Genomic DNA, 26229 nt, shown 5'->3' with positions numbered 1-26229 from the left:
CACTCCCCCAAACCTTTCCTGTTCTAACTAATCCTGGTGAAAGCTGGGAATGAGTTATTAATCGTGTCAATGGGGATGTACATAGAAAAAAAAATTATACAAGGGTAAGCACACTTTAGTTGCATAAGAATGTTTAGCATAAATATTCATTTTCGTGACTCTGTAGCATGTGGATATCTGGTCAACATTTCTCTATTACATGAGGCCTTTCATCTTTTTTTGCTCCTTGGGACCCAACATACACTATAGGCAAAGAACATATAATGTTGATAATATTTAAAAGGGCAAAGAAGTGTAAGCTCAACAACTTCAGAATCATTTTTTATTTCAAAATTGGTGACTCATGGGGCTCAATAGTCTGCCTCTTTAAAAATCTATACTTGTCTACTGTAAGATTAGCCTAATAGGTCAATATTTTGTGGTTTAATTATCTCATCATGCTTTCTTAAGAATCGATTTGCAAGCAGGATCAACTGACATCTATTATGACTAAATGTCATGATACGGAGAGTAAAGTATGTAACGTGTAATAGACTGGTCTCTTAAAACCACTTCAAGACAATACATTAATAAAATAACAAATAGATTAGGAAAGAAAGGAAGAACATAAACAAAATAATAAATAGATTAGGAAAGAAAGAACATAAAAAATAATAAATAGATTAGGAAAGAAAGAACATAAATAAAATAATAAATAGATTAGGAAAGAAAGAACATAAAAAATAATAAATAGTTTAAGAAAGAAAGAAAGAAAGAAGGAAAGAAAGAAAGAAAGAAAGAAGGAAAGAAAGAAAAAAAGAAAGAAAGAAAGAAAGAAAGAAAGAAGGAAAGAAAGAAAGAAGGAAAGAAAGAAAGACCTAACTTGCATCATGGCCCAGAAACGCACCCCAAATTTGTTTTTCCTCTCAGAAGTAGGGGTCGCAGTTGGACTAAACGTTGATGTAACCTTCTCAGTTTAACCTGCAGTTGTGCCTTTAGAAAGCTGATCCAGTTCAACGTACATGAAGTTTGTCAAAGAAGCTCGCAACAATCATCCAGTTTTAACATTTGAGTGAATTAAAGCTAAGTGCGAATAAAAAAGCAAGCACGAGAAACCATAAACTCATTTCATTCTTTGGTATCGGCCAGCCACAATCTTTATATCAGGTAGTTTAGCATACGTTTGCCCGCTAGACAGCACTTCCCCCATCAACAACAAACTAGTAAACCCTGCCTAGCCAAAGCTAGCTTAATGAAATGAAACGGACCCCAGCGATTATTATCGGGAGGATTGTTGCGATCATGTAAGAGGACGTTAGAAGCGAATTTTAGGTGAGTGTTAAATACAGTATGAATCTGTTTAAAACATACTTCCAGATAAATAGCCCTAGCATAGTCGGGCCGCCTTCTTAGTCCATTTAGCGAAGTGAGTGGCAATCTATCGGCCGAAATGAATCTGCTGCTAGCTTCCTACGTACTGTTGCGTTTTTGATACGCAGCGTTAAAAACGCAAGCTTGTGCACCTTTCGTTAACGTTGTGTTATGCTGTCTACTTTTGTGTTACTTTTAAGCACACTCTCTCTGTTTTTTTTTAGTTTCGTGTGATGCATGAGTGTTTATGTCCTTGGTAAATGGGTAAGCCATGTTTTTAGCCAGCTCCGGTCCATGTACCATCCGTCACCAGGGCATTTACATACACCGAAAGCCCGAAAACTATGTGTTAATTTAGATAGTTACCACGCCGCGTACTGTTTCCTTTATTTTATTGCGATATTGCACTTTACTTGTTATCGCCGAGTCATTAAAACTAACGTTAGTCTATTGAGTAGAGCAACAGGATTATCGTGTGTGAAAGTATCTGCTGGTTAACGTTAGCTATCTGGGCTAGCAGATAGATGCGAAACTGGTCAATTGTGTGATTGTTAATAAAAATATATAAAAATGGGCGCGTTTTATATGTCGATCTACCGTAATACTTGCATTGTGTACGTACTGTCGATATACCGTACCTTTGATGATTTTAGCCTGTTAGCATGCTTTGAACTACAGGGAAAACCTGTCAACAAATAAGTGAGAAAGGATTTCGCTTGACAGTTAATTACAAGTTAAGGGTGGTGTGCTTCATAATATTATCTTTGTATGTTGCTTTGAATAAAGATAGCAAAACAAAATCGCTTGTGCAAATGGCAGCAGTGTCCCATATTGTGGACGTTAAAGGTAAAACGGGGAAGCATTATGCTTAGACAATTAGCCATACACGGTTTCTTAAGTGGTGATTCTCATTAAACAAAATTAAGAAAGTGTATATATGTAACATAAGGGCATTAGTGGGGTTAAAATGGTAATTTTCGCAGCAGGAGTTCAGACCTATTTGAATACGAGTATACCGTATGTTAACCTACTTAAGATGAATAATTTTAACTATCAAACCAGTCAAAAACCCTACAACCTGCTGACTCCATCCCTTAGTTTTTTCACATACTGTTTAACAGTTTAACGTTAGTCATGAGAGGAAACAGACACATAAATCAGGAGATGTGGGTACACAGGCAAGATTCCGTTTCATTTTTAAAAACACGTTATGCAACCTTTAACGTTCACTGAATTGCATTTCCTTTGAGAGCCGATAATATGAGGTGATATTTACCCTATATCAAGCTGTGACAGCTTGAGCTTTTTCACTTTTAACCTGTCATGTAACATTACATACTACTCAAAGTAATGCCGTCTCGTGCCTCGCGGTGTCATTTTGTTGGACATATCCGAGTATAGCAATGTGCGCGAACTAGGTCTCGCGTAATCACTGGCGGAACTAATTTTGGTTCCCACGTTTCAGGCCGGCCCCGTTATGTCGCTCACAGGAAGCGCGCAACACGGAAGTTGTATTTTCTTTGTGTTTCTCCCTTTAGCGTCGTTTAACATAAAGAAAGTAACGCAATATATTAGTTATGCGCGAAGTTGTGCTATTTTATTGACCGCGCGTCATTACTAAGCAGAAGAGCCGGATATACGTGTCTTTATTTGCCTGCTTTTGGTGATGGGCGATTTGAATATTTTGCAGGGAGTTTGTTAACCCCGGTCAGAAAGCTAACGCGTTAGCCGCGTCCAGGCATTACTGTAAGCTGAGCAGAACGACGCAGCTGCAGGATCAGACAAATTTTAACAAACACACCAAACCATTGCTAACCATCAGCGTTAACCAAAACGGAGAGAATGCACCGAACACGTGAACCCACCTCATGGTTTGTGTTATCAGTTGCTCTTTTCCTGTGTTTTCTATATCAACAAATGTTTGCGTAGTTAGGTGTGGAGCAATTTGAAGTTTGCAGGATTATGCACGTTTGCTACGCAGTTGCTGGCTAGGCGCTCTGTGACCCACACATTTGTTAAGGCAGATTTTTAGGTGGTGTGCAGTATAAAAAGGGGGGCTGGTACCTGGTTTTAGTCTAACTTTTCAATGATTTCTTATAATTAAGGTTTTACTTGTTAGCTGGCTAGCATGTTTGCTGGATATGCAAGCACGAAAATGTACTCTCCTGTTTTATAACACTGTAGTTATGTGGCTGTTGATACTGGCAAAACTTGAATTTAGGCAGGCACAGCTGCTTTAAGTGTGGGGACTTTAGTGTGAAATCATGCCACTGTCTGCACTGCTAAAAATCTTTTATCTGTTTCAGATCTCTGCAATAGAGATCTTCTACAGGAGTAGGAATGGACGAGCAGAAATCAAACTGCGAAGAAAATGATTCAGAAACTGCAGGTTGGTATTTCATTTGAAGTCGAGTTGGCTAGAGAAACTTTAGATTTTTTATTTTGTTAGAGTTTGTAAGTGTGCCATTCAAATTGTAATGTTTTCAATGTTATCAGTAGGTATTCAAACTTGCCATAATTTGCTTTAGACAAATGCATTAGTGGGTTTTATACATTATTTAATAAAATAACATACACAGAGGACACAATTATACTTGGACCCCAGCAATTACTCTCTAAAGGGAGATTTTTTCCGGCATCTGACCTTTACTTGCATCCTCTCTGAGGGAATAGCACTACATATGAATGATGTTTAAAGGGCACATTTAAATTTGCCCATTCGAAACTTACTGCCATGTTCCTTACAGCTGATGATGGGACCCCTCCAAAGGAGAGCGTCCAGGTAGAGGGGGAACTGACTGCACCTGTTGCTACAGAGGATATCTCGGGCACTGTGGACACGTCCAGCTTATCAGCGTAAGGCCTTCTTTAAATTTTGCGTTCTGTACTGCTTTGCATAAAACATAGTACATGCTTGATCGAATAGCTTGTTTTTAAAGGAAATGGCTTCAATAAATAGACAAACTGGGCACACATTAACATTTGAATATTAATGTGCTCTATTTGCTATCATTTTAAGTTTGGAAGAAATTCCTAACTCTATCTGTGATTTTTAGGGAGACTGTCAGGGCCTGTGCTCTGTGTAACTGTGTGGAGCGTAGTCTGCATGGGCAACGGGAGCTTCGTTGTTTTGGAGCCTCTTCCGATCGACCCAGCTTGGAGCCCCCTGTCTCCTCTCTGCCAGCAGCTGGAAATGATGACTTGTCTTCCATTGGATTCCCGGAATCCACCTGTCCGGCATCTCTCTTTGTTGACACAGGTATAAGGAAATCTATTGGTTTGGATCATAGTGAGGTCATGGGACAAAATGTGTTTGGCTTTTGGTTGATTAGCAATTATAAATAACCCCTTGCAAGTACTTCACCTCTCTATGGTTGTGTTGAAAACAAGGGCTTTAGTCGGTTCTGAATAATTATTATTTGTGACTTTTATGAACAATAGGTGAAAAATGTAGACCGCTTGTGTGTTTTTGAGCATGTAGTTGCCAGTTTTTAACAATTGTTAGGCTAAAAATATATGCGTGTTTGGTAAATCTACTTTGAGAATAAAGCTGCAATCAAAACTCCTGGCTCCCTATCGCCATCTTTGTTTAAAAATGGCATGTTACTTTACAGATCTTTATGTACGTTGAAAGAGGTCACATTACCTGTAAAATCCAACCCGATAGCCCAAATTAAAAATCATTATAAAATTTACATTTTGAATTGGTAAATTCATACTAATTGTTTATGCACTTGCATTAACATTTTTTTGTGTATTTCTAATCAGAAAAAGTTTAAGATTTCAGCTTAAAAAACTATATAAAATATCAAAAATATATGTATTTTACATCTGAAAATTTTGTTTTAGAATTTAGTAGAAAAGTTGTGACATTAGAAGGGGTGTCCTCGACAAAGAATTTACATAGTGGAATCAGAATTGTTACGTCTTGCCTATAGTCGGCTGATTGTCTATTCGCATAGAACGTGTTTGTGTGTGTGTGGACAATACCAGGTGGTTAACAAGGATACAGCTCAAAGTGCAGCGCAGCGCAGCGTAGATGCACCAAAGAACAATCAAACATTAATTCACAGAATTTTTGTTCAAAACAGAATGGACTCTTGTAATAGCCAGATTCAAGTCGCAGTGTGCAAAATAAAGGTGTTTTGGTAAAATGTCTGAAATGCAGGGGAACATATATTCAAAACACAAGCCACAAATAGTTAAATTAATAGACGTTTTCCTTAAAATCATATAACAATGCTGTGCCACACAATACTATACCAGATCTCGCCTCAAAACTATTTTTAAAACAACTTGATAAAAATGTTTTTTTTACAAACGGGAATTAATTTGTTCATTACCAATGACGCACCAATAAAGTAGTCGTATGTAAAGGGATAATACAATAAAGCATCTTACTATTTAAAAAGTCACTTTTTTCCTGAGCACTCTTTCTCTGGCCTCCTGACGCGCACGCTTGCTCACAGTGCATAGTTCCGAATGTCTGTGCCGCGCTTGCTATATGCGGTGATTGTGGTTATGTTACTTTTTTGCTTTGTATGATGCAGCACATTGTGTCATTAGAGGAGGAATCAATATTGTGACATTGACCATACGAGAGACAACATTTAAAAATGCGCTTGGATAGCCACTTTGTGTTTCATAGTCGTCATTCTAACTAAAAACCTCTTCTATTTAAAAACAGGGAGCTGCTGGGTTCACCACTGGTGTGCCGTGTGGTCGGAAGGAGTGGAACAGACTGAGGGTGAGGTGCTGATAAATGTGGATAAGGCAGTCATCTCAGGGATACAGCGGGTGAGCTAAGACCTTTTATTTATCAGAGCAAATAAACCTCAGATATGCTACAAGATTGCAGACAAAAAAATGCATCCTCTGTTTATGTGGCCTTTTCTTCGCTAGCCATGTGATTATTGTAAACGGATGGGAGCTACCATCCGGTGCCGGGCCGAAGGCTGCTCACGGTTCTACCACTTCCCCTGCTCAGCTGCAAGTGGATCTTTCCAGTCCATGAAGCAGCTAGCTCTCCTCTGTCCAGAGCACATAGACAAGGCTGAAGAAATCGGTATGGAATTATTGCCAAAGAACTGATCTTATCAATGAGGGGGGTTATGATTGCTAAGGGATCTTTGTGTGATGGTTTTTTTTTTTTTTTATAGCCGGTGAGGAGGCACGGTGTGCAGTGTGTGACTCTGCTGGAGATCTGTCAGGTCTGCTGTACTGTACAGGTTGTGGGCAGCATTATCATGATGCCTGTCTGGAGATCAGTGCCACACCACTTCAGCGTTCTGGGTGGCAGTGTCCTGAATGCAAGGTGTGCCAGACCTGCAGGTACGTTTGAATGATTTTTTTCCCTGTTGCCACTATATATTTCATTTATAAATTAAAGATAGTATGTTTTTTTGTGAATTGTTGATTGTTTCCTTGACCTCATTCTTGACATGTTGATAAGTTTTGATACTGATACGACATAATTATTTTTTTGTGATATTTTGTGGTATCCAGGCAACCAGGGGAGGATACAAAGATGCTGGTTTGTGATGCTTGTGACAAGGGCTACCACACTTTCTGTCTACTGCCAGCTATGGACTCTGTGCCTCCTGATTCATGGAAGTGCAAAGTAAGCTCATTCCCATGACTCAGTCTAACACGCCTTTCATCTGTGTTATATTACCATTTAAGGCAGAATTCAGACCTGTTTAGTTTATTTACATAGCAGAAGACATGGTCTTTGGCATTTTTCTCTGGCACAAATCTTCCCTAGAGAGAGCACTTAAGTTTTTTCAGCCAAGGTGCTGAAAACTGTTTAATTTTAGTGAAGCCATCAGTTAAAATGTATCAAGCAATTTTATAAGGCAAAAGATATGCTCTCGTGATAATCCTAGGACATTTTGGCAATATCAGTTGTTGCAATTGTGTGGTGGATAGGAAAATGTGATGTTTGGGAGTAAAATATCATTCTATTTGTGTGGTTGACCTGATTTACATGTCTGTGTTTTAGCGGTGCCGGGTGTGTATCGACTGTGGCGTGCGAGGACTGAAGCTTCCTGGATCCGAACAGTGGTTTGAAAGCTACACGCTATGCGAAGGCTGTCAGCGCAGGCGCACTTCTGTCTGCGGCGTCTGCAGTAAAGCCACGGAGCCCTGCGTACCCCTGCAACATCGCTGTGCCATCTGCCACAGGTCAGTTTGTGCTACCAGTCTCCTGCCATAAAGAACCGGTAAAGCTAATTCCTGTAGCTAAAATGGAGGTCACCTTTAAATATCCAATATCGTAAAGGGCAAAATTTTGGCATACAGTAACAGACGATATGGCTTTAATCTGTTTCTTTGCATATTTCAAACTTATGTTTCATCTGTTTTTTGTTTTTCGCAGATGGGTGCACAGCGATTGTGCTTCTCTGTCAGGGCCTCCCGAGGAGAAGTGCATCTGTGTGTTGTGCAAAGATGCCACAGATGAGGTCCCAGTGGAGTCTGTGTCATCCACACAAGTGGATGAGAAAGCTGTGGACGAGGTGCCAATGGAGTTGGGTATGTTCGGGGAATTATTTCACAGAAAATTGTGTGGAGAAGCAATTCGTATATGAAAGGCGTTTTAAAGGATTAAAAAATATAAGGACTTGATGTTATTTAGGAAGAGTAAAGAATAGTACTGTAATAGTAGGAATTAGTATGAATAATACAAATTCTGTAATTCACTCATCTTCAAGTTGTTTGAAATTTGTATACATTTTGTCCTAGTAAACACAAGGAAAGACATTCGGAATAATGTTTGTAACCAAACAGTTCTGGGGCACTATTGACTTCCATTTTAGGAAAATAGTAGTAGTCAATGGCGGCAAAGAAATGTTTCCACATTCTTCAAAATAATTTTTGTGTTCATCAGAAAAAACAATATTTGTACAGGTTTGGAACAACTTAAGGGTCTAGATGACAATTTTATGTTTGGGAGAACTATCCCTTTAATATTTTTTGACCGAGCAATCTTTGTTGTCTGTATACATATTATAGGGATACCTCAACTAAAAATAAAAATTCTGTCATCATATATTCACCTTCGGGTTGTTCCAAAGCTGTATACATTTCTTTGTTCCGATGTACACAAAGATATTTGGAAGAATGGTTGTAACTAAACAATTCTTGGACCCCATTGACTATCATGGTAGGAAAAATGTGAACACAAAATATAGTGTATGACAGCAAAACAGTTCTGGGCGCTTTTGACTACAATAGTCATTTCTCCTACTACGGTAGTCAATGGGGTCCAATAATTGTTTGGTTACAACCATTCTTGCAAATATCTTTCTCTGTGTTCAACCACACAAAGAAATTTAAACAGTTTTTGAATAACTCGAAGGCGAGAAATTCATGACAGAATTTTCATTTTTGGGTGAACTATCCCTTTAAATGGAGTTACACTGATATATCGCTTCAGGCACGGTGTCGGAGGTTGTTGGAACGACAAAAGTTCCAGAAAGCATTACGAAAGAAGCATTAATGTCAGAGGCTACAGACGTCTCGGAGTCTGTACACAGTCAGGTCTCTACAGAACAGCCGAACCCTATAGCTACTATTGCAGGTAACAGAAAACTGTCTTTTTGCTTGCCTTAAAAGACAAAGATTATTTATAGCTGTTGTGTTGCTGAGTGCTCATGTGACTTGTCTGTCGTAGATGTTGATGAAAAACAAAAAGAGGAGGCCAGCAATGCAGCTGTGGTTCCAGAGGGCATTGAGGAAATATCGATGGGCACTCAGGAGTCTCCTGTGAAGGACAGTCCAGACAGCCCTGTCCCTGACACTATAAAGGAAGACCATCTCGATGTGTCTGAGACCTGTACAGAAAGCAAGGACATTTCACAAGGAGAAGAAAAACATCCTAAAACTGAGACTGATGTGAACAGCACGGAGGTCCCAGACACAAAGCCTCCGACAAACTCGTCTTCTCAAATCACACTCCCTGTTTCTGAAGAGGTAGAGCCTGTTGCTATGGACATGGAGGAGGTGGGATCCGAGGCAGGAAAAGAGGAGTCGATAGACAGGCCGCTTCGCCGTCCTCCTCAAACTGAAATGCCCACTGATACAGACGATAGAATGGGCGAGTCTGATTATGATGAGGACGAGGATGAGCAGGGGATTGAGGAATCTTTAGAAGAATCTCTCAATAAAGATGGTAGTCAGGAAGAAGATGTTCAGTGCAGAAATGAGATGGATATGAAACCAGAGCTGGTCCTTGATGAGACATCAAACAACAGCCAGGGTGATGGGAGTAGCAGTGGTTTCCTTGGCTCGCCAGCTGAGGCCGATTCTCAGATGATGTCCATGGAGCTCATGATGCCGACCGGTAGAACCCGTTCTGACTCGCTGCTCACTGAGACAGAGGACTCGTTGCCTTTTGACCCACTAAAGCCCGATGGGGAAAAAGTGAAGCGAAGAGGTTCTCCAGGACGCTCTCGTGTAAAACAGGTAGGCGTTAAATGCTGACCTTTGTTTTAAATGGGTGTCTTTGTATAGTCTGAAAGTACTAATGCTCATGTTTACTGTAAACTTTCTTCAGGGCAGAGGCAGTGGTTTCCCAGGGAAACGGCGGCCACGTGGTGGCGGTGCTGGTGTTGGAAGAGGCCGTGGGCGGTCACGTCTAAAAGCGATGGCCTCTTGCATAGATGCATTTTTAGTGAGTCTGCTCATTTTGTTTTGGAATATGGTGTTGTGCTTAAGGAAAGAAGTCTCAGTTCAAGTGTTATTCAATTGAATTTGTATTGTCTACAGTTAAGCATGACCACAGACACTGCACATAACAAAGAGGAAGATGATGAGGAAGATGACACCATGCAAAATACTGTGGTACTTTTCTCCAACACTGATAAGTTTGTCCTGCAGCAGGTAAGAATCTCAACTCTGACTTACTATAATGTTAAGCTGTGTAAAACACAATAAATAACAGATTTTCCTTCGTGGAACAGGACATGTGTGTGGTTTGTGGTAGTTTTGGACAAGGTGTTGAGGGCCAGCTGCTCGCCTGTGCTCAGTGTGCTCAATGTTATCATCCATACTGTGTTAACAGCAAGGTATGCTCTTAAATTTTATACGTCAGCACTGAGCTCAGTTTAAGAACCAGCTCTTTATTCTGGGCCTCTGGATTTTCTTTTTCTAGATTACCAAGATGATGTTGAGGAAAGGCTGGCGTTGTCTCGAGTGTATCGTGTGTGAGGTGTGTGGGAAGGCCTCCGATCCTTCCCGTTTGCTGCTTTGTGATGACTGTGACGTCAGTTATCACACTTACTGTTTGGACCCACCTTTACAGACTGTGCCCAAGGGTGGCTGGAAGTGCAAATGGTACATCCCCGGTCTTAATAATTTATGTCAGGCATCTCCACCAAGAATACAGTATCAATATCATTTCTTTGCTCCGTAGGTGTGTGTGTTGTATGCAGTGTGGTGCTAGTTCTCCAGGTTTCCATTGTGAGTGGCAAAATAACTACAATCACTGCGGCCCTTGCGCAAGCCTGGTAACGTGTCCTGTGTGTCGGGAGAACTTCATGGAGGAGGATCTACTTCTGCAGTGTCAGCACTGTGACAGGTCAAGCCTTAAACGAAGCCTAAATCCTGAATGAATGGAGGTGGATGGGATTAGTATGTAACTATTCTTGCTTTGTTTGTCTGCATTTGTAGATGGGTTCATGCTGTATGTGAGAGTCTCTACACTGAGGATGAGGTCGAACAAGCGTCTGATGAAGGTTTTGCCTGTACGGCATGCACACCCTACGTACCCAGGCCAGTCGGTGAGTGGGGACTTTAAATGATGGGGGGTTTCAAATCCCTAAGAAAATTCAATTGATCGTTTTTTTCTCTTTCTCAGTGGAGTCTCCGATGATGTCAGCCTTTAAAATGAAAGAACAAGGTATGTTTTATGAAGGCACGTCATTTAAGTTTCTTTTTAATACGTGTTTTTAAAGGGATGTTTCTCCGTCCACTGTTCAGAGCCACAGTTTTATCGTCTAGAGGGTGTCTGGCTCACAGAGACAGGCATGTCTTTATTGCGAAGCATCTCCATGTCACCCTTGCACAAACGCAGGCAGCGCCGGTCAAGACTTGGCACGCTGTGTATTGATGAGCTGAAAGAAGGCGAGGCTGATGGTGATGATGGAAAAGGTTAGTTATTTAACATTTAAAATAGACCTAATTTCTTATTTATGTTTTTTTGTATGTATATATTAGCGCAAGAGGGGGTACTTGAACTCATTTGCCGCCAGCCTCTTTTAAAAAAATGTGCAAGCCTACGCTACCGTTTTTTAAAATTTACACCCAACTTTAATGGCTCACAATAAATTATCTGCAAAGAATCTATGGACAAACAATATGTCAAATGAAAGAACAGAGTCTCAGCTTTTAAACAAAAGAAACCGTATTCTTCTATCTTCATTTGTTCGTTTTTTATCACTCCGTAGAGGTGGGTAATCATTTTGATTAAACAGCGGAGATGATTAAAGTTTTTTTGTCGAAGATTCCGCCCAGATTCCACTCAGAACAATCACTATAAACCACTAAAACATATACGTTCTAGGTTCTGGGATTCTGTACTTTTTCCCCAGTGGTGTGTAATAGCGCCACCTGCTGTACAACAGTACAAACACTGATTGCCGTAATAACTCGTCTTTGGTGGGGAAGCTTTTTTTTTTTTTAAATGACGAGAACTCGTCAATGGCGGTGAAAGAGTTAATGTATTCTTTAGAAATGTTTGTAGAGCACTACAGGCTGTTAAATTGATTTAATGATGTTGAATAACCTAAATAGCAGGTTGTAATTGAGTGTGAATTTAAATATCAGCTCATATTTTTATAGGGGGTGCAGAATCAATGGACTGTGAGAACAAACTGGAGGCCCTTGGGAGCCCAGACAGAGATGGAGGAATGGACCGAGAGATAGGTGCAGATGGAGGGGTAGAGGGCATGTGTGACGGCGACGCTCTCAAAGGTGGTACGGAGGAAACTGATGACGGGAAGAAAAGGAAGCGTAAACCATATAGGCCAGGTCACTGAGAAGTTGTATTCTAATGGCTTTTTAAGTGTTTTATGCCTGGAAACGTAATAATAAATGGATTTTCCACTCTACAGGGATTGGCGGATTCATGGTCAGACAAAGAAAATGTCACACACGAATGAGGAGGAGTCTTTCTGCCTCTGGTGATGCGGTTCCTGATGGTCAAGCAGCTGAAGGAAAACTTGAGGAAGGCAAGTTTGCTAAACTGTCTCGATAACAACAAAAGTGACTGTTGGGATTTGTCGGTTACAATGTAAATCCGGTTGGAATGCGTTTTTGCTGACTGTTTGTGCAGTTTGGTTTTATTTCCTCGTCAAACTATGATTCAATTTCCAATATTTAAAAAAAAAAAATTATAGATGGTCTATGTACAGAGAAAGTGATTATGTAAATGTACAACAGCATTAAATAGTTATAAATGCTTATTTGGCCAATATGGACATTTCTGTGATGTCATAGAAGCTATCAAACCTTTAATTTTTTTTAAATAGGCCCTCATCCTGACATACCTCTAGACGTTCCAGATGCAAAGACAACAGAGGGAGAAGCCGAGCAAGCCAAGAAACGCAGGGGCAGAAAGAAGAGCAAATTGGAGGACATGTTTCCTGCATACCTCCAAGAGGCTTTCTTTGGCAAGACTTTACTCGATCAGAGTAAGAGGGCTTTTCTTGCTCCTCCAGTCCAAAGACACACACAGGGCATTCTGAGGCCTCCGCTACATGGAGCCAGAAATCCAGCCTCTGAACCAGGTTAAACATGATGCTAGATCACTGTTATTGTTTGAGAGTAATAGAGTAAATATATTTAAATATTTGTTTTATTGTTTATAGTTGAGGCCATGGTCAGGCCAACTTTTCCTACCATAGAACTAAAGCAAGAGGGTGGTATATCCAAGCCTCTAGGAGATCAAGCAGGTAAGAATTTAAAGGTTTCGGTTTTTAGATATTTTAGCATTGAATGTTGCTAGAACATACTTGACTTGCATAACATTTTGTAGGAGTCGTACCAGGTGCAATCAGGCAACTTTCCAACACAGATCAGAGCTCAGGAGGTGGATCTGACAAGCAGAAGAATGAAGGTTAGCATTTGCAAAAACTAAAATACACAATGACTGTCTTAAAGAGATGTGTTACTTAAATGTCTACCCCACCTTTTAGATCTTGCTCAGGGACAAGAAAGTCAGGACTCTGAGCAGTTCTTCAAGAAGGTTCTCGGACCCACTGAGGGGAACTCCATAAGTGGTGCGCTTCAGGCAAGCATTAAACATGAGGGTGAGCCAAACCAAATTGGTTTGCCCCAAAGAAACCTTTCAGGTATGCATGGAATTTTTCCATATGACCTTAGAATCACTTCTGAACCTTCATCTGCATAAACTTGAAACCACCACAATTTAACCTACAGGTTCTTCCCTGTCTGGAGCACTACCTTCGACTGGTATGATGGACAGTTTTTCAAGTCTTTCCCAGTCACCATTTTTTGACATGCGGTATGTTATGGACTAGTCCCCTTTACTTCTTTCTTGTTTTGTGTTTGAATTCATTCTAATGGTATTTTTCTCTTGTCTGTCTCAAGGGATCGAAGTGGTCTCTTTAGCCCTGACCAGGATGATGAAAGTCCATGGGCAACACCATCCACTCCAGCCACCCCTTCCACTCCTCCAACCCCTACCGAACAAGAAAGTGATGGGCTCTCGTACAATCAGCGCAGTCTGCAGCGCTGGGAAAAGGATGAGGAATTAGGAAATCTGTCTACCATCTCTCCTGTTCTCTACGCTAACATGAACTTCCCTAGTCTCAAGCAGGACTACCCTGGTTAGTATAAATCTGGCCTTTTTTGCTTTTGGGGTATTATGATACACTTGAAGTTTGCTCCAAATTCCAAAAGGCTTGGTTTGAAACTTATTGTGTGCGTTAATTATTACCTTGTTCTATCTTTATTATATCTTATATTTTTACAGACTGGGCAAGTCGGTGCAAACAAATAATGAAGATTTGGAGGAAGGTGTCAGCTGCAGACAAGGTTCCTTATCTGGTAGGTGTTAGTTTGAAACTTGGTTGCTAAATCCAGATTACTTCCCTTTTCTCTAAACTTCTCCTTTTTTGTCATCTGACCATTCAGCAAAAGGCCAAAGATAATAGGGCTGCTCAGAGAATAAACAAGGCACAAAAGGTAAGTTTAGTTTTCTTAAAATTCTGCCTATGTTTTATGAATCAGATAGTTGGAGTGCTTGTATTAAAAAACATATTTCTTTATTCTCAATAGCAAGCTGAGAGTCAAGTGTGTCGGCCTATCAAAACTGAGCCTGGTCGAATGAAAGGAGAGCGTCCTAATCTGCACCTTCAAATTCCGCCACCCTCAGGCTCTGTATCCACTTCCTCCCAGCCAAGCTCTGCTGAGAGTCCATATCCCGGAGCCCCAGACTCTGCATCTTCAGCCTTCTTTTCTGATGGACCCCTCAAAACTCCTTGCTCAGCCGAGGATCCGTTTTCTAGACTTCCCTCTCAGTCTCCGCACCTTCAATCACAGCCATCCACTCCATACTCGCATCCTTCTTCCAGCCCCTTGCAGGCCTCCTCCTCAGGTTATCCTTTGCCCGGCCCACAGGGTGCTACTCAGGGACGATCAGCCAGTTTTGGCTCCCTTGACATGCAGCCAGGGACACCTCGTAGGGCACAGCAGGTTGACCCATTCTTTAGACCACAACACCAGATCCCAAAACCACAGCAGTCCTCTCAGGAGGTCTTACATCCACCTGAGAGTCCTCGGGTTAGGACAGTTGCTTCTGTAGACTCTCCGTTGTTCTCACCACCCCATACAGCTCATTGTGGTGATCCTTACCGTGGCCAGCATGGAGTTATCCGACAAGAGCATGCTTCATCTCCATCACCCTCTGCTATGGCTTCTTCACCAGCTGGGGTGGGCCCAAACAGGGAACTTAGTGCCCCATCTCCACGTTCTTTTTACAGACAAGACCTAAGCGCTGGTTCTCCTGCTAGTTTGGACTCTGGAGATGGGTTATTTAAAGCCCCCATGACGCCTCGCATGCATCAGGGGGATGCAGGCAGCTTGTCTGTTTCCCACCCCCCAGGTGCTTCTCCAAATCATCTGCCTGAAAGCTACCGCCAATCGCCATCCTCATTCTCTGATCCTTACGCCCAGCATCCCCTCACACCAAGACCTCAATCAGGTGACTGCTCATCTCCTCTGCCCCAGAGGCTTACTGCGTCTCAACAAGAAACGCATACAAGGATGCCTTCAAGTCCTCAGTCACAAGGCAGTTCGCAGTCACCCCTCACACCAGGAGCCATTTCCAATGATGTGCTTTCTTTGCAGTCCCCAGTCACACAGCATTTCCAGTCTCCAGACCCTTACTCTCGCCCGCCTTCACGACCTCAGTCCAGAGATCCCTATGCCTCAATGCATAATCCCTGTCGCCCAACATCCGTTACACCAGAAGGTAACCCTCATTTCAGAGGCTCGCCCCATCCTAGCCAACAACCTCCCTGCTCGCCATCAGTAGCAGATCCACTCTCTGGAAAACCACCTGCTTTCAGCTGCAGTCCTAGTGTAGGGCTTCAGATGGGCCAGCAGCAGATGAATACTCCTCAGCAAGCTCAGGTTCACCTCCAGCAGTCACAACCCCAGACTCAACCAGCGGGTGCTGATTTAAACTCAAGAATAGCACTTTCGTCTGGAAACCAAGATCCAAGCTCTGTGCAGTCATCAGATGCTACACATTTACCCACGATGCCAGGGACACAGGATTTGTCTGAGTTGTCAGCTGGTCAGGATCCAGCTCTCATGAGTCTTAGTCCATCCGATTTAGAAAAGCTCAGACAGGTAATAGAAAGTTGTGTAGAAAAACATTTAGAGAGTTTTGGGTAGAATAGGAACTAAAATGTTTTTGGCTTTTATTTACCACAGAGACAGCGTTTAAGAGAATTTCTGATACGACAAAAAGTTCAGAGGAATTTACTTCGCCAAGAGAAAGAAGCACCTGTCGCGGGTAGTCCTGCCCCAAACTGGCAAGCAGGAGAAATGCCAGGGTTTCAGCAAGACAAAACCCAGCGTGCACCCCCTCCTTACCCTCAGGTATAATTCAATCTTATATTTTTATTTTGATAACAGGCATGTTATTTAAAAGTTACTGTAATAACGTGACGTAAGCTTAAATGTTATAGAATTTCTTGAAATAAGAACATGCCAAATATGTATTGCTTTGTGGTAAACAGGACAGATCTGCGGTTGCTCAGGCACCCATTGCCAACAGGATGCCCCTGCCAGTGGGAGCTTTAGATGAAAAGCATTGCCGCCCACTTCCTCCTGGGACACCAGCATCTGTAGATCCCAATGCATTAAGGTGAGGTTTTGTTCAAGGTTTTATTCATTCCTGTGTACAGTTCACTATACAGTTAACCTTTCATATCGTATATTTTTTTGTAGGCAAGCTGCACCCAATATTTCTCAGGGGATGTATCCTCGTCCACCATTTCCTGCACAGTGGCAAAGCCAGGGTGCTCCTCGCAGATATCCGCAACCATCTATGATTGAAGGTGTTCCCAGGCAGCACATTAATAATCCCATCAACAATCCTCTCAACATACAGTCCATGCAGAATTTGCCCAATCCTTTGGCAGGGGTACGATGCTCTGGAGCAGAAGCTGTACAAAGCTGCGTGTCAGGAGCTCCGCCTCAGTTTATAGAGTTGAGACATAATTCACAGCGGATGCCACTGGGTCCTCAGTTTATGCAGAGGGCACCTGTACATAGACCTCGTATGTTTCTTCCACAACAGGACATGAATGCTGCTTTTGTTCAGCAGACCATAACACCATCTCTTGGTAGTTCGGCAGCACTTCAGCGTGATCCCCGACTTGTCTTACAGCAGGGCAGCATGGGCCTTTTGATGCAACAACAACAAAGCAATGCTCCCCAACCTCAAACCCAACTGCACCCACAACAGGTGCCGACTGCTACACCCAAAACGCCCATTTCTCACAATGCATCTCAACAGCTTCCTCAAACAAGTACAATCGGAGGTCAACAGACCATTGTCAATCCGGTTCACATACCCGAATCTGACTTGGCAGATGCGTTTGCTCCCAAAGTACTGGGTGATACAGTGGCAGAAACCGGAGTAGAAGATGATGATCTCGCTACTCTCGACCTGGATCCAGATAAAGGGGATGATGATTTGGGAAACCTTGACAATCTTGAGACCAATGATCCTCATTTGGACGATCTGCTCAACAGTGATGAATTTGATTTGCTCGCTTACACTGACCCTGAACTTGATCAGGGTGATCCCAAAGATGTTTTCTCTGACCAGTTGCGGCTTGTTGAAGCAGAGGGCGAAGGGTCAGGGTCTTCTGCTAATGTAGAAGTCAAGATTGAAGAGAAACCAAAAGCTGGTTTAACTTGCCAGGACACTCACACTGCCACTCAACCACCTTTAAAGACTGAGAGTTCTTCTTCTTGCAGTATTTTAAGCTCTACTAAGGATTCTGATGCCATTAGACTGTCATCTGTAAAACTGGAAGACAAGGGTTTGGTTGAACAACCCCGGTCAGGACAAACCTCTGTTAAAGATGACATAGGGGATGCTGTCTCTGCTTTGCTCAACGAAACAAAGGCTTCTAATCAGGAGACTACAACTGCTTCACTGAGCACTGTCCGTTTAGGTGGCATGCCTTTTCCTCTTCCCGGCCAAGCAGATACAATGTCTTTCCCATCAGCTGCACCACATCCAGACCTGGGTGCTAACCCACTTGGATTGGCAGATGCTGGCCACCACTCCACAGTGGATGATTTGGACAAAGTCGAAAGCTCACTGGAGGCAAGTGAACTACCTTTGTTAATACAAGATCTTTTGGAACATGAAAAGAAGGAACTTCAGAAACAGCAACAACACTTAAGTGCACTACACGGAGGGATCGGTAGTCAGCTTCACAACATTCAGAATCCGCAACAGCCGTCTCAGGGGCCGAATCAAATTATGATGCCACAGCACCACCATCCATCCCAGGGCCTTGTGCCTCAAACGGGTATGGTGCCCAGACCACCTCATATGTTATCACAACAGCAGCAGAGGTTAATTGGTCCCACTGTACCTTCGGCACCTCATGCTGCAATGGGACCACAGCAGCAAGGCATGATAAGAAGTGGACAGCCTGGCAGAATTCATCCTGTTCTTGCATCTCAGCAGCAGACACCACCATCTCCACATGTTAAACATCAGAATTTGGGCAGCAACTTTTTCCCAGATAAAGGTGTGTTGAAATAAGCTCCATCAACTTTGGGTGACCCAATGATCAATGCGTTCTTGTAAAGATTTATAAATTGAATGGTTTGTCATCTATTTCAGATCTGGATAAATACATGACAGATGACATAATGGATCCTATTGCTAAAGCAAAAATGGTGGCTCTAAAAGGGATAAAAAGGGTGCTTGCTCAAGATCCTATGGGTGTACCTCCTGGGATGAATAGGTACCTCTTACTTTTTCATTGTTTCACTATAAGAAAACACAAAGTTTCACATTGAACAATGTTTCAATTTTTTCAACCTTAGGCAACAAGTATCTCTTTTGGCCCAGAGACTAACCTCAGCCCCAGGAAGTGAGGATCCTCAGGCTCAGCTTGCCCCTGGGTCTTCTAAGGTTGGTTTGGTTTTCTTCTAATTTATCTTCTAATTTATGAGAAATTGAAGGTAATAATGTGTTGTTATTTTTCAGGAGGGAGAAGGTAGCAACCAGGTTCCACCAAGACCAAATCCTCCACAATTTGGCATCATCAGTATGTTTTTCCCCTTGCTTTTCTTGCAATAGTCTTTTTTGTTTCCTTACCTATATCAACAAGCTAATGTATAGCCCTATGATTTTGGTGATCAAGAAAACACAAATAGATTCTGTGTAATAATACAAAGCTAAAATAAACAGTGATAACAGAAGTATGTTATGCTTCTTGGTGGCACGACACAGGTTTTTTCCTTGGTAAACGTCCACTAAGTCGATGCATACATTTTAAAGGGGGAAAATATGAAAGATTTTTCAGTTGTATTTCGGGTATGGCATACTTCAATGAATTTGCTTTAAAAGGATGAAATAAATAACAAATTCTGTGCCATCAAACTCATAACAGATGACGCTGAACAGCACCAATATGAAGAATGGCTCGTGCACACTCAGCAGTTGCTACAAATGCAGCTGAAATTCTTAGAGGAGCAGATTGGGGCTCATCGTAAATCCCGCAAAGCTCTTTGTGCCAAGCAGCGTACTGCAAAGAAGGCTGGTCGTGAATTTGCTGAAGCAGATGCTGAAAAGCTCAAGCTGGTCACAGAGGAACAAAGCAGGATCCAGAAACAATTGGACCAGGTTTGTAAAATGTCACAATTTACAATAAAAAAAGTGTCTTCAAGTCATTGTGATCATGACAAGATAATTTGTTTTCCAGGTTCGTAAGCAGCAGAAGGAACACACCAATCTCATTGCGGAGTATCGAAGTAAACAACAGCAGCATCAGCAGGGGTCTTCCATGCTAGCTCCTGGGCCTTCAATACAGACACCCCATATGATTTCCAAGATGCCTGGACAAGTTATTATGGGCCAACAGGGAGGACCAATTATCGGTCAGACACCTGGAGGGATGCCTCAGGGAGCGTTGCCTCAGGGAGCGTTGCCTCAGGGAGCGTTGCCTCAGGGAGCGTTGCCTCAGGGAGCGTTGCCTCAGGGAGCGTTGCCTCAGGGTGCGTTGCCTCAGGGAGCGTTGCCTCAGGGAGCGTTGCCTCAGGGAGCGCTGCCTCAGCGAGCGATGCCTCAGGGAGGTGTACCTCAAGGAGGGTTGCCAATTAGGATGCCACAGATGCAACCCTTTAGTGGAGGCCAGCCTCCTATTCCACTCGGCAATGTGCAACCGGTCCCACCTCCTGGTTTTTTCCCACAAGGCCCCGGAGCACAAGGAGCAGACCCAAGAGTTCTACAAGAGCGCCAGTTACAGCAAAGGATGCAAATGGTTCAAAAATTGCAGCAACAACAGCAGCAGCAGTTAATGATAGGACAGCAGCATCAAACTCAGCAACCTGGTATAATGAACCAACAGCCTGTAGCCATGGCTAACCAACCAGCACAAGTTTTGATGGGGAATACACTGATGGGCCAGCAACCAAATTTACAGGGATTAATGAATAACCAACAAGGTCAACAAGGTTTAATGCAGGCTCCTCCAGGTATGATGGGCAACCAGGCTGTTGGACAGGCTCAACATAATATCATGAACCAATCAATGGCTCCGGCTTTAAATATGATGGTAGGCCAACCGCAAGGCATGGTGGGTAATCAGCAGATCGTTCAGCAGCTTCAGAGACCTCAGGGTTTGATAGATCAGCACGGGCCAAGCGGACAGCATGTTGTTAGAGGGCCACCGACCCCGGTCACGCCTCAACAACAGAGTATAATGGCTCAGCGTATGCTTTTGTCACAGCAACAACAGAATGCTGCAAAAAACCTAGCACAACTTCAACAGCAGCAAATGGCACAACAAAAACAACCATCACAGGCTGGTCCGTCAGATCCACAGAGACCTTTAGAAACTCCACCGTCAGGAAACACCCAAGGAGTTGCTGAGAATTTGCAACAAGGAGTTCAAGGTCTGACCCAAGATCTTCTGAATCATGTACATAAAGATGGAGAAATACTTAGTCCAAAAACACCTCCCCAACAAGGTGGACCGCCTATGCCACTTCAGATGCCACAACAAGGGCCCAGTGGAGAACAGCAGTGTGTTGCTGGACAGACACAGCAAACACATGCCTTTCTTGCCCAGCAGGCTAGTTCACACATTCAAGTACAACAACAACAGATGCTTCTTCAAACAGAGAACACCATACAGGTAAAACAGGAAGAGCAACAAATGTGTTTTACGGCCCAGCAGCAATGTGGTCAAATTGTCACGCAACAACCACCGGATGTGCTTGGCCAGAATAGCGGTCAGCCTCACACTACAATGACAGGCATTGCAAATCAACAACAGCAAGCCATGTTGACCCAACAGATGGGAATGCCTAGGGGTCCGCAGGTGATGATGATTCAGAGGCCTGGTGCCCCTTTGGGGCAAATACGTACCTCTATTAACATTCAAGCTTTCATCGCACAGAACCCTCAACTGCGTCACTTGACCCCAAACCAACAGTTTCAGCACATTCAGGCAATAATTGCTCAGCGACATCTTCAGCCAGGCCAGATGCTAAGAATGCAAGGTCAAGCCCAGGGTCAAATGCGCCCACAGGGGGCACCGGTTGGTCCACGAATTCCAGGTCTTGAAGCGCAACACCACTTTACATTGTCTGGCGCTCCACAGCGACAACACTGTCCTCCTGGCACTCCCCAGCAACCTGGAGCAATGGCCCACCCATCTGGAATGGCTCCACAGTATCATCAAGGTGTTGTGGGGACTCTGCAACAGAATCCTCAAGGGTCCTCACCACAGTACATCACTAATGCTCAACAACAACAAATGCTACAACAGCAACATCAGCACCAGATGATGAGAGGTCAAGTGCCCAGGCAAGTAATGGGGCAGGTTCGTACCACAGCACCCGGACAAATGGCAAGGCCCATGTCCCCTCGACAGTTAATGGGTCAGGGTTCTCCTGGAAGTCCGCTCTCCAATCAGCAGAGGATCATGAGAGTGTCTCAAACTCCACCGGGCGCCCAGCATCTTCAGCAACAACCTCATCATGTGGCCACAGCAATGAGCCCCTTTCATGCATCTCCCTCTCACACAGGTTCTCCTGCTGGATCATCTGCTCCAGAAGCTGGTTCCAGCCCAGCCTCTCTAAATAAACCTGAGCCAGGCTCCGTTTCTCTATCCAGTCACTTGTCATCGCCTTCTAGACAAGATAGCGTTTCGGGGAAAAACAGCCCATTTCGCCACACAGGTGGAACAACATCTTCACCTCTGAGATCTCCGATGGGCAAGGCTCACTGCCCCAATAATGAAGCACTTACAAGTTCTTTTCCACTCAATGGTCCATCTCCTCAGTTGACCCACAGCCTACCACAGTCATCAAGTGGCACCCAGGCATCTGAGGGTCATGTGTCTCATCCAACACCAGTTCCCGGAGAGGTTTGCAAGATGACGCTGCAGAATATCAAACAGGAGCCACGTGAATTCCAGTGTGACACGGGAAGTAGCATTGAAGCCCATTCTGATGCTATTAAGAGAGAAATCGCTGGGGAGGCGGTCAGCATGAGCAGTGCCACATCTGTTGCCAACTCTGTTCCGAGGAATCAAGCGGGAGATCTTGGATCCCAAATCCAAAGAACAGAGACAGGCCAACAGTTACTGCAGAAACTACTCCGAACCAAGAGCCTGCAACTGGCATCTCAGAGGCCCGCAGATGGTATCCATAATGAGATTAATGGGCACATCAATAGCAAGCTGGCAATGCTGGAGCAGAAACTTCAAGGAACGCCACGCAATATGGAGGTATGGGACAGCCAGTCATTTTTGTATCCGTAGAAGAACACTTGTGTTGCATCTAAATTCTGTTTAACATTTTTAGGATCTACAGTCGCTGACAAAGAGAGCTCCAATAGTTAAGGCAAAGCGTACTACAAAAGCTGGAGAGCGTGGACCAAACTCTCGTAAGAAAGCTAAAAAAGACGAGCCTGGAAAAACAGAGGCAATAATGAAGCAGTTGAAGCAGGTTTGAGGCGTTTGCTTTTATTAGAATCTTCTTCTCTTGACTTGGGATCAGTATTATATTTTTGTTTCTTTAATATTTTTTCATGGGCTACAGGGACTTTCTCTTCTTCCTTTGATGGAGCCCTCCATTACTGCTAGTTTGGATTTGTTCGCTCCTTTCGGTAGCAGTCCACCCAATGCCAAGACTCAGTTGAAGGGCTCTTTTGGAAATGCAATGCTGGACAATATTCCGGACTACTATTCCCAGCTCCTTACAAAGGTACGCTTACGCCTTTCCTTTTTTTTCTTACCGTGTTTTTATATACAACTGATTAGGTGGGCTGCAGCTCTATTGTAACAGTTAGCATATTTTTGCGTATTTTAAAATTCTTTGCTGCGTTTTCTTTTAGAACAACCTCAGCAATCCTCCAACACCACCTTCATCTCTTCCCCCTACTCCGCCACCTTCCGTGCAGCACAAGCATCTGAACGGGGTGACCCCTGTAGAGGAACTAGCAGAAAGTCAGAAAGAGACCGAGGCGTCAGATGAGACCATGGGTAAAGGATGTTCCTTTTACACTATCGGTCAATTAAGTTCTTTTTTAGTATGATATTTCAACATTTACAACCTCCTTTGTTTGTAGGTTCTGTTTCAGAGGAGGTCAAGAGTGTAGATATACTTGCTGCTCTCCCCACTCCACCTCACAACCAGAACGAAGACATTCGGTAAACTACTGAAAACTATGAAACTGTGTGATCCACAGAACACCTTGCCTTACATCATGTGTGAATGTGTCAAAACTAATGAATTTTGTCCTAACTTAGCATGGAGAGTGATGATGATAGTGAAGCTCCAGATAGCATTGTGCCTGCGTCCTCACCTGAAAGCCAACAAGGTGATGAGACAACTCGCTTTCCACATTTATTGGATCCGAAGGAAGAAGAGGATGAGAGGGCCATCTCTCCTGTCATTGCCATTATTCCCAGTTCTGCCATCCCCAGTATGTGGCCCATTTTGGAAAGGACTCTAGTGCATATGAAGATTTTCATGAATGTCTTGACTCATCTATACTATGTACAGGTTTCCCTGAGACAAAGCCATTTGAGTCAGTGGATGGAAAGATTGCACCATCATCTAGCCAGTGGGACAAAACCAAAAGCAATGAAGTGTCTGTTACATTCATGCTTTCGTCAGGTGCAGCAAAGGTATTTATAGGTCTAAATGACCTTCTACTTACTTATGTCTCATTTTGGACGAAGAGGATTAAGGACGCTCTAAATGACCTAACCTAGAAAAAGCAAAGGTCTGTATTAACATTGAGGCTTTTTTTTGGCGTCTTGTTAACAGAATCTCAACACGGTGATGTTGACCGTCGCCCAACTGTTGCATATACGTATGCCAAGTTCATATGAGGTGGCCTTTCCCCAGAGTCCTGGTAGAGCAGGTGATGCGCCTGGGAAAGTACAAGACTCTTCCAGCCCAGGTATTTTCTAAACTATTTTGAGTTTTGATTGCTTGGATCTCTTTTCTGCTTAGTTTTTTGCTAAAAAACTAAATGAGTTCTGAAAGGGAAATGCTTTCAACTTTTCCAGATATGAAAACAGACTCTTCAGCAAGCCGTGATGCAGAATGGCTTAGGCAGTTTGATGTGTCCCTCCCAGGGTGTACCCTGAGAAAACAGGTGGACATTATGGCTCTTATCAAACAGGTGAGTCTTCCAATTTGTTTCTTGCAATTTCTTTTTATTGTCATAGTCTGTTGTGCATAAGGTGCTATAAGTTTTCTGTTTTTTAGGAATGCCAAGATCAAGAAGATAGACCTGCACAGCACTGTTACATGACAAATGTTTCAGATCTCGATGTGCGACATCTGCCTGTTATTCCTGTGGAGGCGTCTCCTCCTCCGTCACCATCTCCACCTCCGCGTCCATCGTGTGCTGTAACCGAGCCATTAAACATCCCTCAGCCCGAGTCCAAACCTGAACCAGAGGTTAATGTTCAGACCACATCATCCTCGTCCTCAAGCCCAGGTGGCCCTGCCAAGACTGAACCTGATGATACTATTGTGAAAACAGAATCTCATAGCACCCCTGTTACGATGGCATCTGAATCTCTAGAACCGGTTGTCCTCCCCCCAGCTGCTCCATCTGAAGAACAACCCTCTGTTCCAGCTGGCTCTCCATCTCTGGACTCCCCCACAATAGAGATCAAACCCATCAAGCACCGCAGCAGGCCCCTTTCTGATGAAGAAGAGGAACGCCCCAAAGTAAAAAAATGGAAGGGCTTGAGGTGGAAGCGCCTTCAAATAGTCATCACCATTCGCAAAGGTGGGTCCAAGAAAGAGAACAGCCGTGAGGTTTCAGAGCTTATGGAGCGCCTTCGCATTACGCTGAAACCAGACAAGCTCCCCCGAGACAAGCGCAAGTGCTGTTTCTGCCACGAAGAAGGAGACGGCCCCACAGATGGTCCTGCACGTCTCCTCAACATCGACGTCGATCTGTGGGTGCATCTCAACTGTGCGCTGTGGTCAACGGAGGTGTATGAGACTCAAGGCGGTGCGCTGATTAATGTGGAGGTTGCTCTTCGACGAGGTCTGCGCACTCGCTGTGCGTATTGTCAGAAGACTGGGGCTACCAACAGCTGCAACCGTTTGCGCTGCCCGAACGTCTATCATTTCGCCTGTGCTATCCGGGCACGTTGCATGTTCTTCAAAGACAAGACTATGCTCTGCACCCAGCACAAGCTTAAAGGCCCCAGCGAAGAGGAGCTCATCAGTTTTGCCGTGTTCCGACGGGTCTACATTGAGCGGGATGAGGTGAAGCAGATTGCCAGCATCCTTCAACGCGGCGACCGCATTCACATGTTCCGCGTGGGCGGGCTCATCTTCCACGCAGTGGGTCAGCTTTTGCCATCTCAGATGTGTATCTTTCATTCACCCACCGCTATCTTTCCTGTGGGCTACGAGGCCACGAGAATTTACTGGAGCACTCGCGTGCCAAACCGAAGATGTCGCTACCGTTGTCGCATTAACGAGCAGGATGGCAGACCCCTGTTTGAAGTGCGTGTGCTTGAGCATGGATACGAAGACCTGCACTTCCGAGACGAGACTGCAGATGGTACCAAAATCTAAATAATAAAATTAGAGTTGCACCGATACTAA

General features: G+C 43.6%; 1 protein-coding gene across 2 annotated transcripts in view; it reads left to right on the top strand.

The window, feature by feature from the left end:
• The first annotated feature begins 1045 nt into the window (after window positions 1-1045).
• The window catches only part of kmt2d (lysine (K)-specific methyltransferase 2D), a 29292-nt gene continuing 4108 nt past the window's right edge, over window positions 1046-26229 (top strand). The window contains exons 1-48 of one of the 2 annotated variants that reach the window (XM_056734042.1): window positions 1046-1311; window positions 3657-3739; window positions 4098-4206; window positions 4407-4609; window positions 6038-6147; window positions 6253-6415; window positions 6510-6681; window positions 6856-6970; window positions 7352-7533; window positions 7727-7881; window positions 8786-8929; window positions 9023-9813; window positions 9905-10021; window positions 10117-10230; window positions 10311-10415; window positions 10502-10683; window positions 10763-10927; window positions 11020-11129; window positions 11207-11248; window positions 11329-11499; window positions 12190-12378; window positions 12462-12578; window positions 12879-13136; window positions 13218-13301; window positions 13385-13465; window positions 13545-13700; window positions 13789-13873; window positions 13960-14198; window positions 14345-14418; window positions 14506-14556; window positions 14650-16227; window positions 16312-16479; window positions 16620-16747; window positions 16831-18656; window positions 18752-18875; window positions 18958-19045; window positions 19121-19181; window positions 19527-19759; window positions 19839-22871; window positions 22948-23091; window positions 23185-23349; window positions 23480-23627; window positions 23714-23795; window positions 23895-24070; window positions 24151-24275; window positions 24418-24553; window positions 24663-24778; window positions 24865-26185. In XM_056734042.1, coding sequence (XP_056590020.1) covers window positions 3691-3739; window positions 4098-4206; window positions 4407-4609; window positions 6038-6147; window positions 6253-6415; window positions 6510-6681; window positions 6856-6970; window positions 7352-7533; window positions 7727-7881; window positions 8786-8929; window positions 9023-9813; window positions 9905-10021; window positions 10117-10230; window positions 10311-10415; window positions 10502-10683; window positions 10763-10927; window positions 11020-11129; window positions 11207-11248; window positions 11329-11499; window positions 12190-12378; window positions 12462-12578; window positions 12879-13136; window positions 13218-13301; window positions 13385-13465; window positions 13545-13700; window positions 13789-13873; window positions 13960-14198; window positions 14345-14418; window positions 14506-14556; window positions 14650-16227; window positions 16312-16479; window positions 16620-16747; window positions 16831-18656; window positions 18752-18875; window positions 18958-19045; window positions 19121-19181; window positions 19527-19759; window positions 19839-22871; window positions 22948-23091; window positions 23185-23349; window positions 23480-23627; window positions 23714-23795; window positions 23895-24070; window positions 24151-24275; window positions 24418-24553; window positions 24663-24778; window positions 24865-26185 — 14185 coding nt within the window. In that variant the 5' untranslated portion in view covers window positions 1046-1311; window positions 3657-3690. Of the gene's footprint in view, window positions 1312-2551; window positions 3222-3656; window positions 3740-4097; window positions 4207-4406; window positions 4610-6037; window positions 6148-6252; window positions 6416-6509; window positions 6682-6855; window positions 6971-7351; window positions 7534-7726; window positions 7882-8785; window positions 8930-9022; window positions 9814-9904; window positions 10022-10116; window positions 10231-10310; window positions 10416-10501; window positions 10684-10762; window positions 10928-11019; window positions 11130-11206; window positions 11249-11328; window positions 11500-12189; window positions 12379-12461; window positions 12579-12878; window positions 13137-13217; window positions 13302-13384; window positions 13466-13544; window positions 13701-13788; window positions 13874-13959; window positions 14199-14344; window positions 14419-14505; window positions 14557-14649; window positions 16228-16311; window positions 16480-16619; window positions 16748-16830; window positions 18657-18751; window positions 18876-18957; window positions 19046-19120; window positions 19182-19526; window positions 19760-19838; window positions 22872-22947; window positions 23092-23184; window positions 23350-23479; window positions 23628-23713; window positions 23796-23894; window positions 24071-24150; window positions 24276-24417; window positions 24554-24662; window positions 24779-24864; window positions 26186-26229 lie in introns of those variants that run through there. The other variant, XM_056734043.1, reaches the window with a different exon arrangement.

The sequence above is a fragment of the Triplophysa dalaica genome, chromosome 20 (genome assembly GCF_015846415.1).
Source record: "Triplophysa dalaica isolate WHDGS20190420 chromosome 20, ASM1584641v1, whole genome shotgun sequence".
NCBI lineage: Eukaryota > Metazoa > Chordata > Actinopteri > Cypriniformes > Nemacheilidae > Triplophysa > Triplophysa dalaica.
Note: the sequence above shows the minus strand (reverse complement) of the source record. Positions and strands in the feature narration are given on the sequence as shown.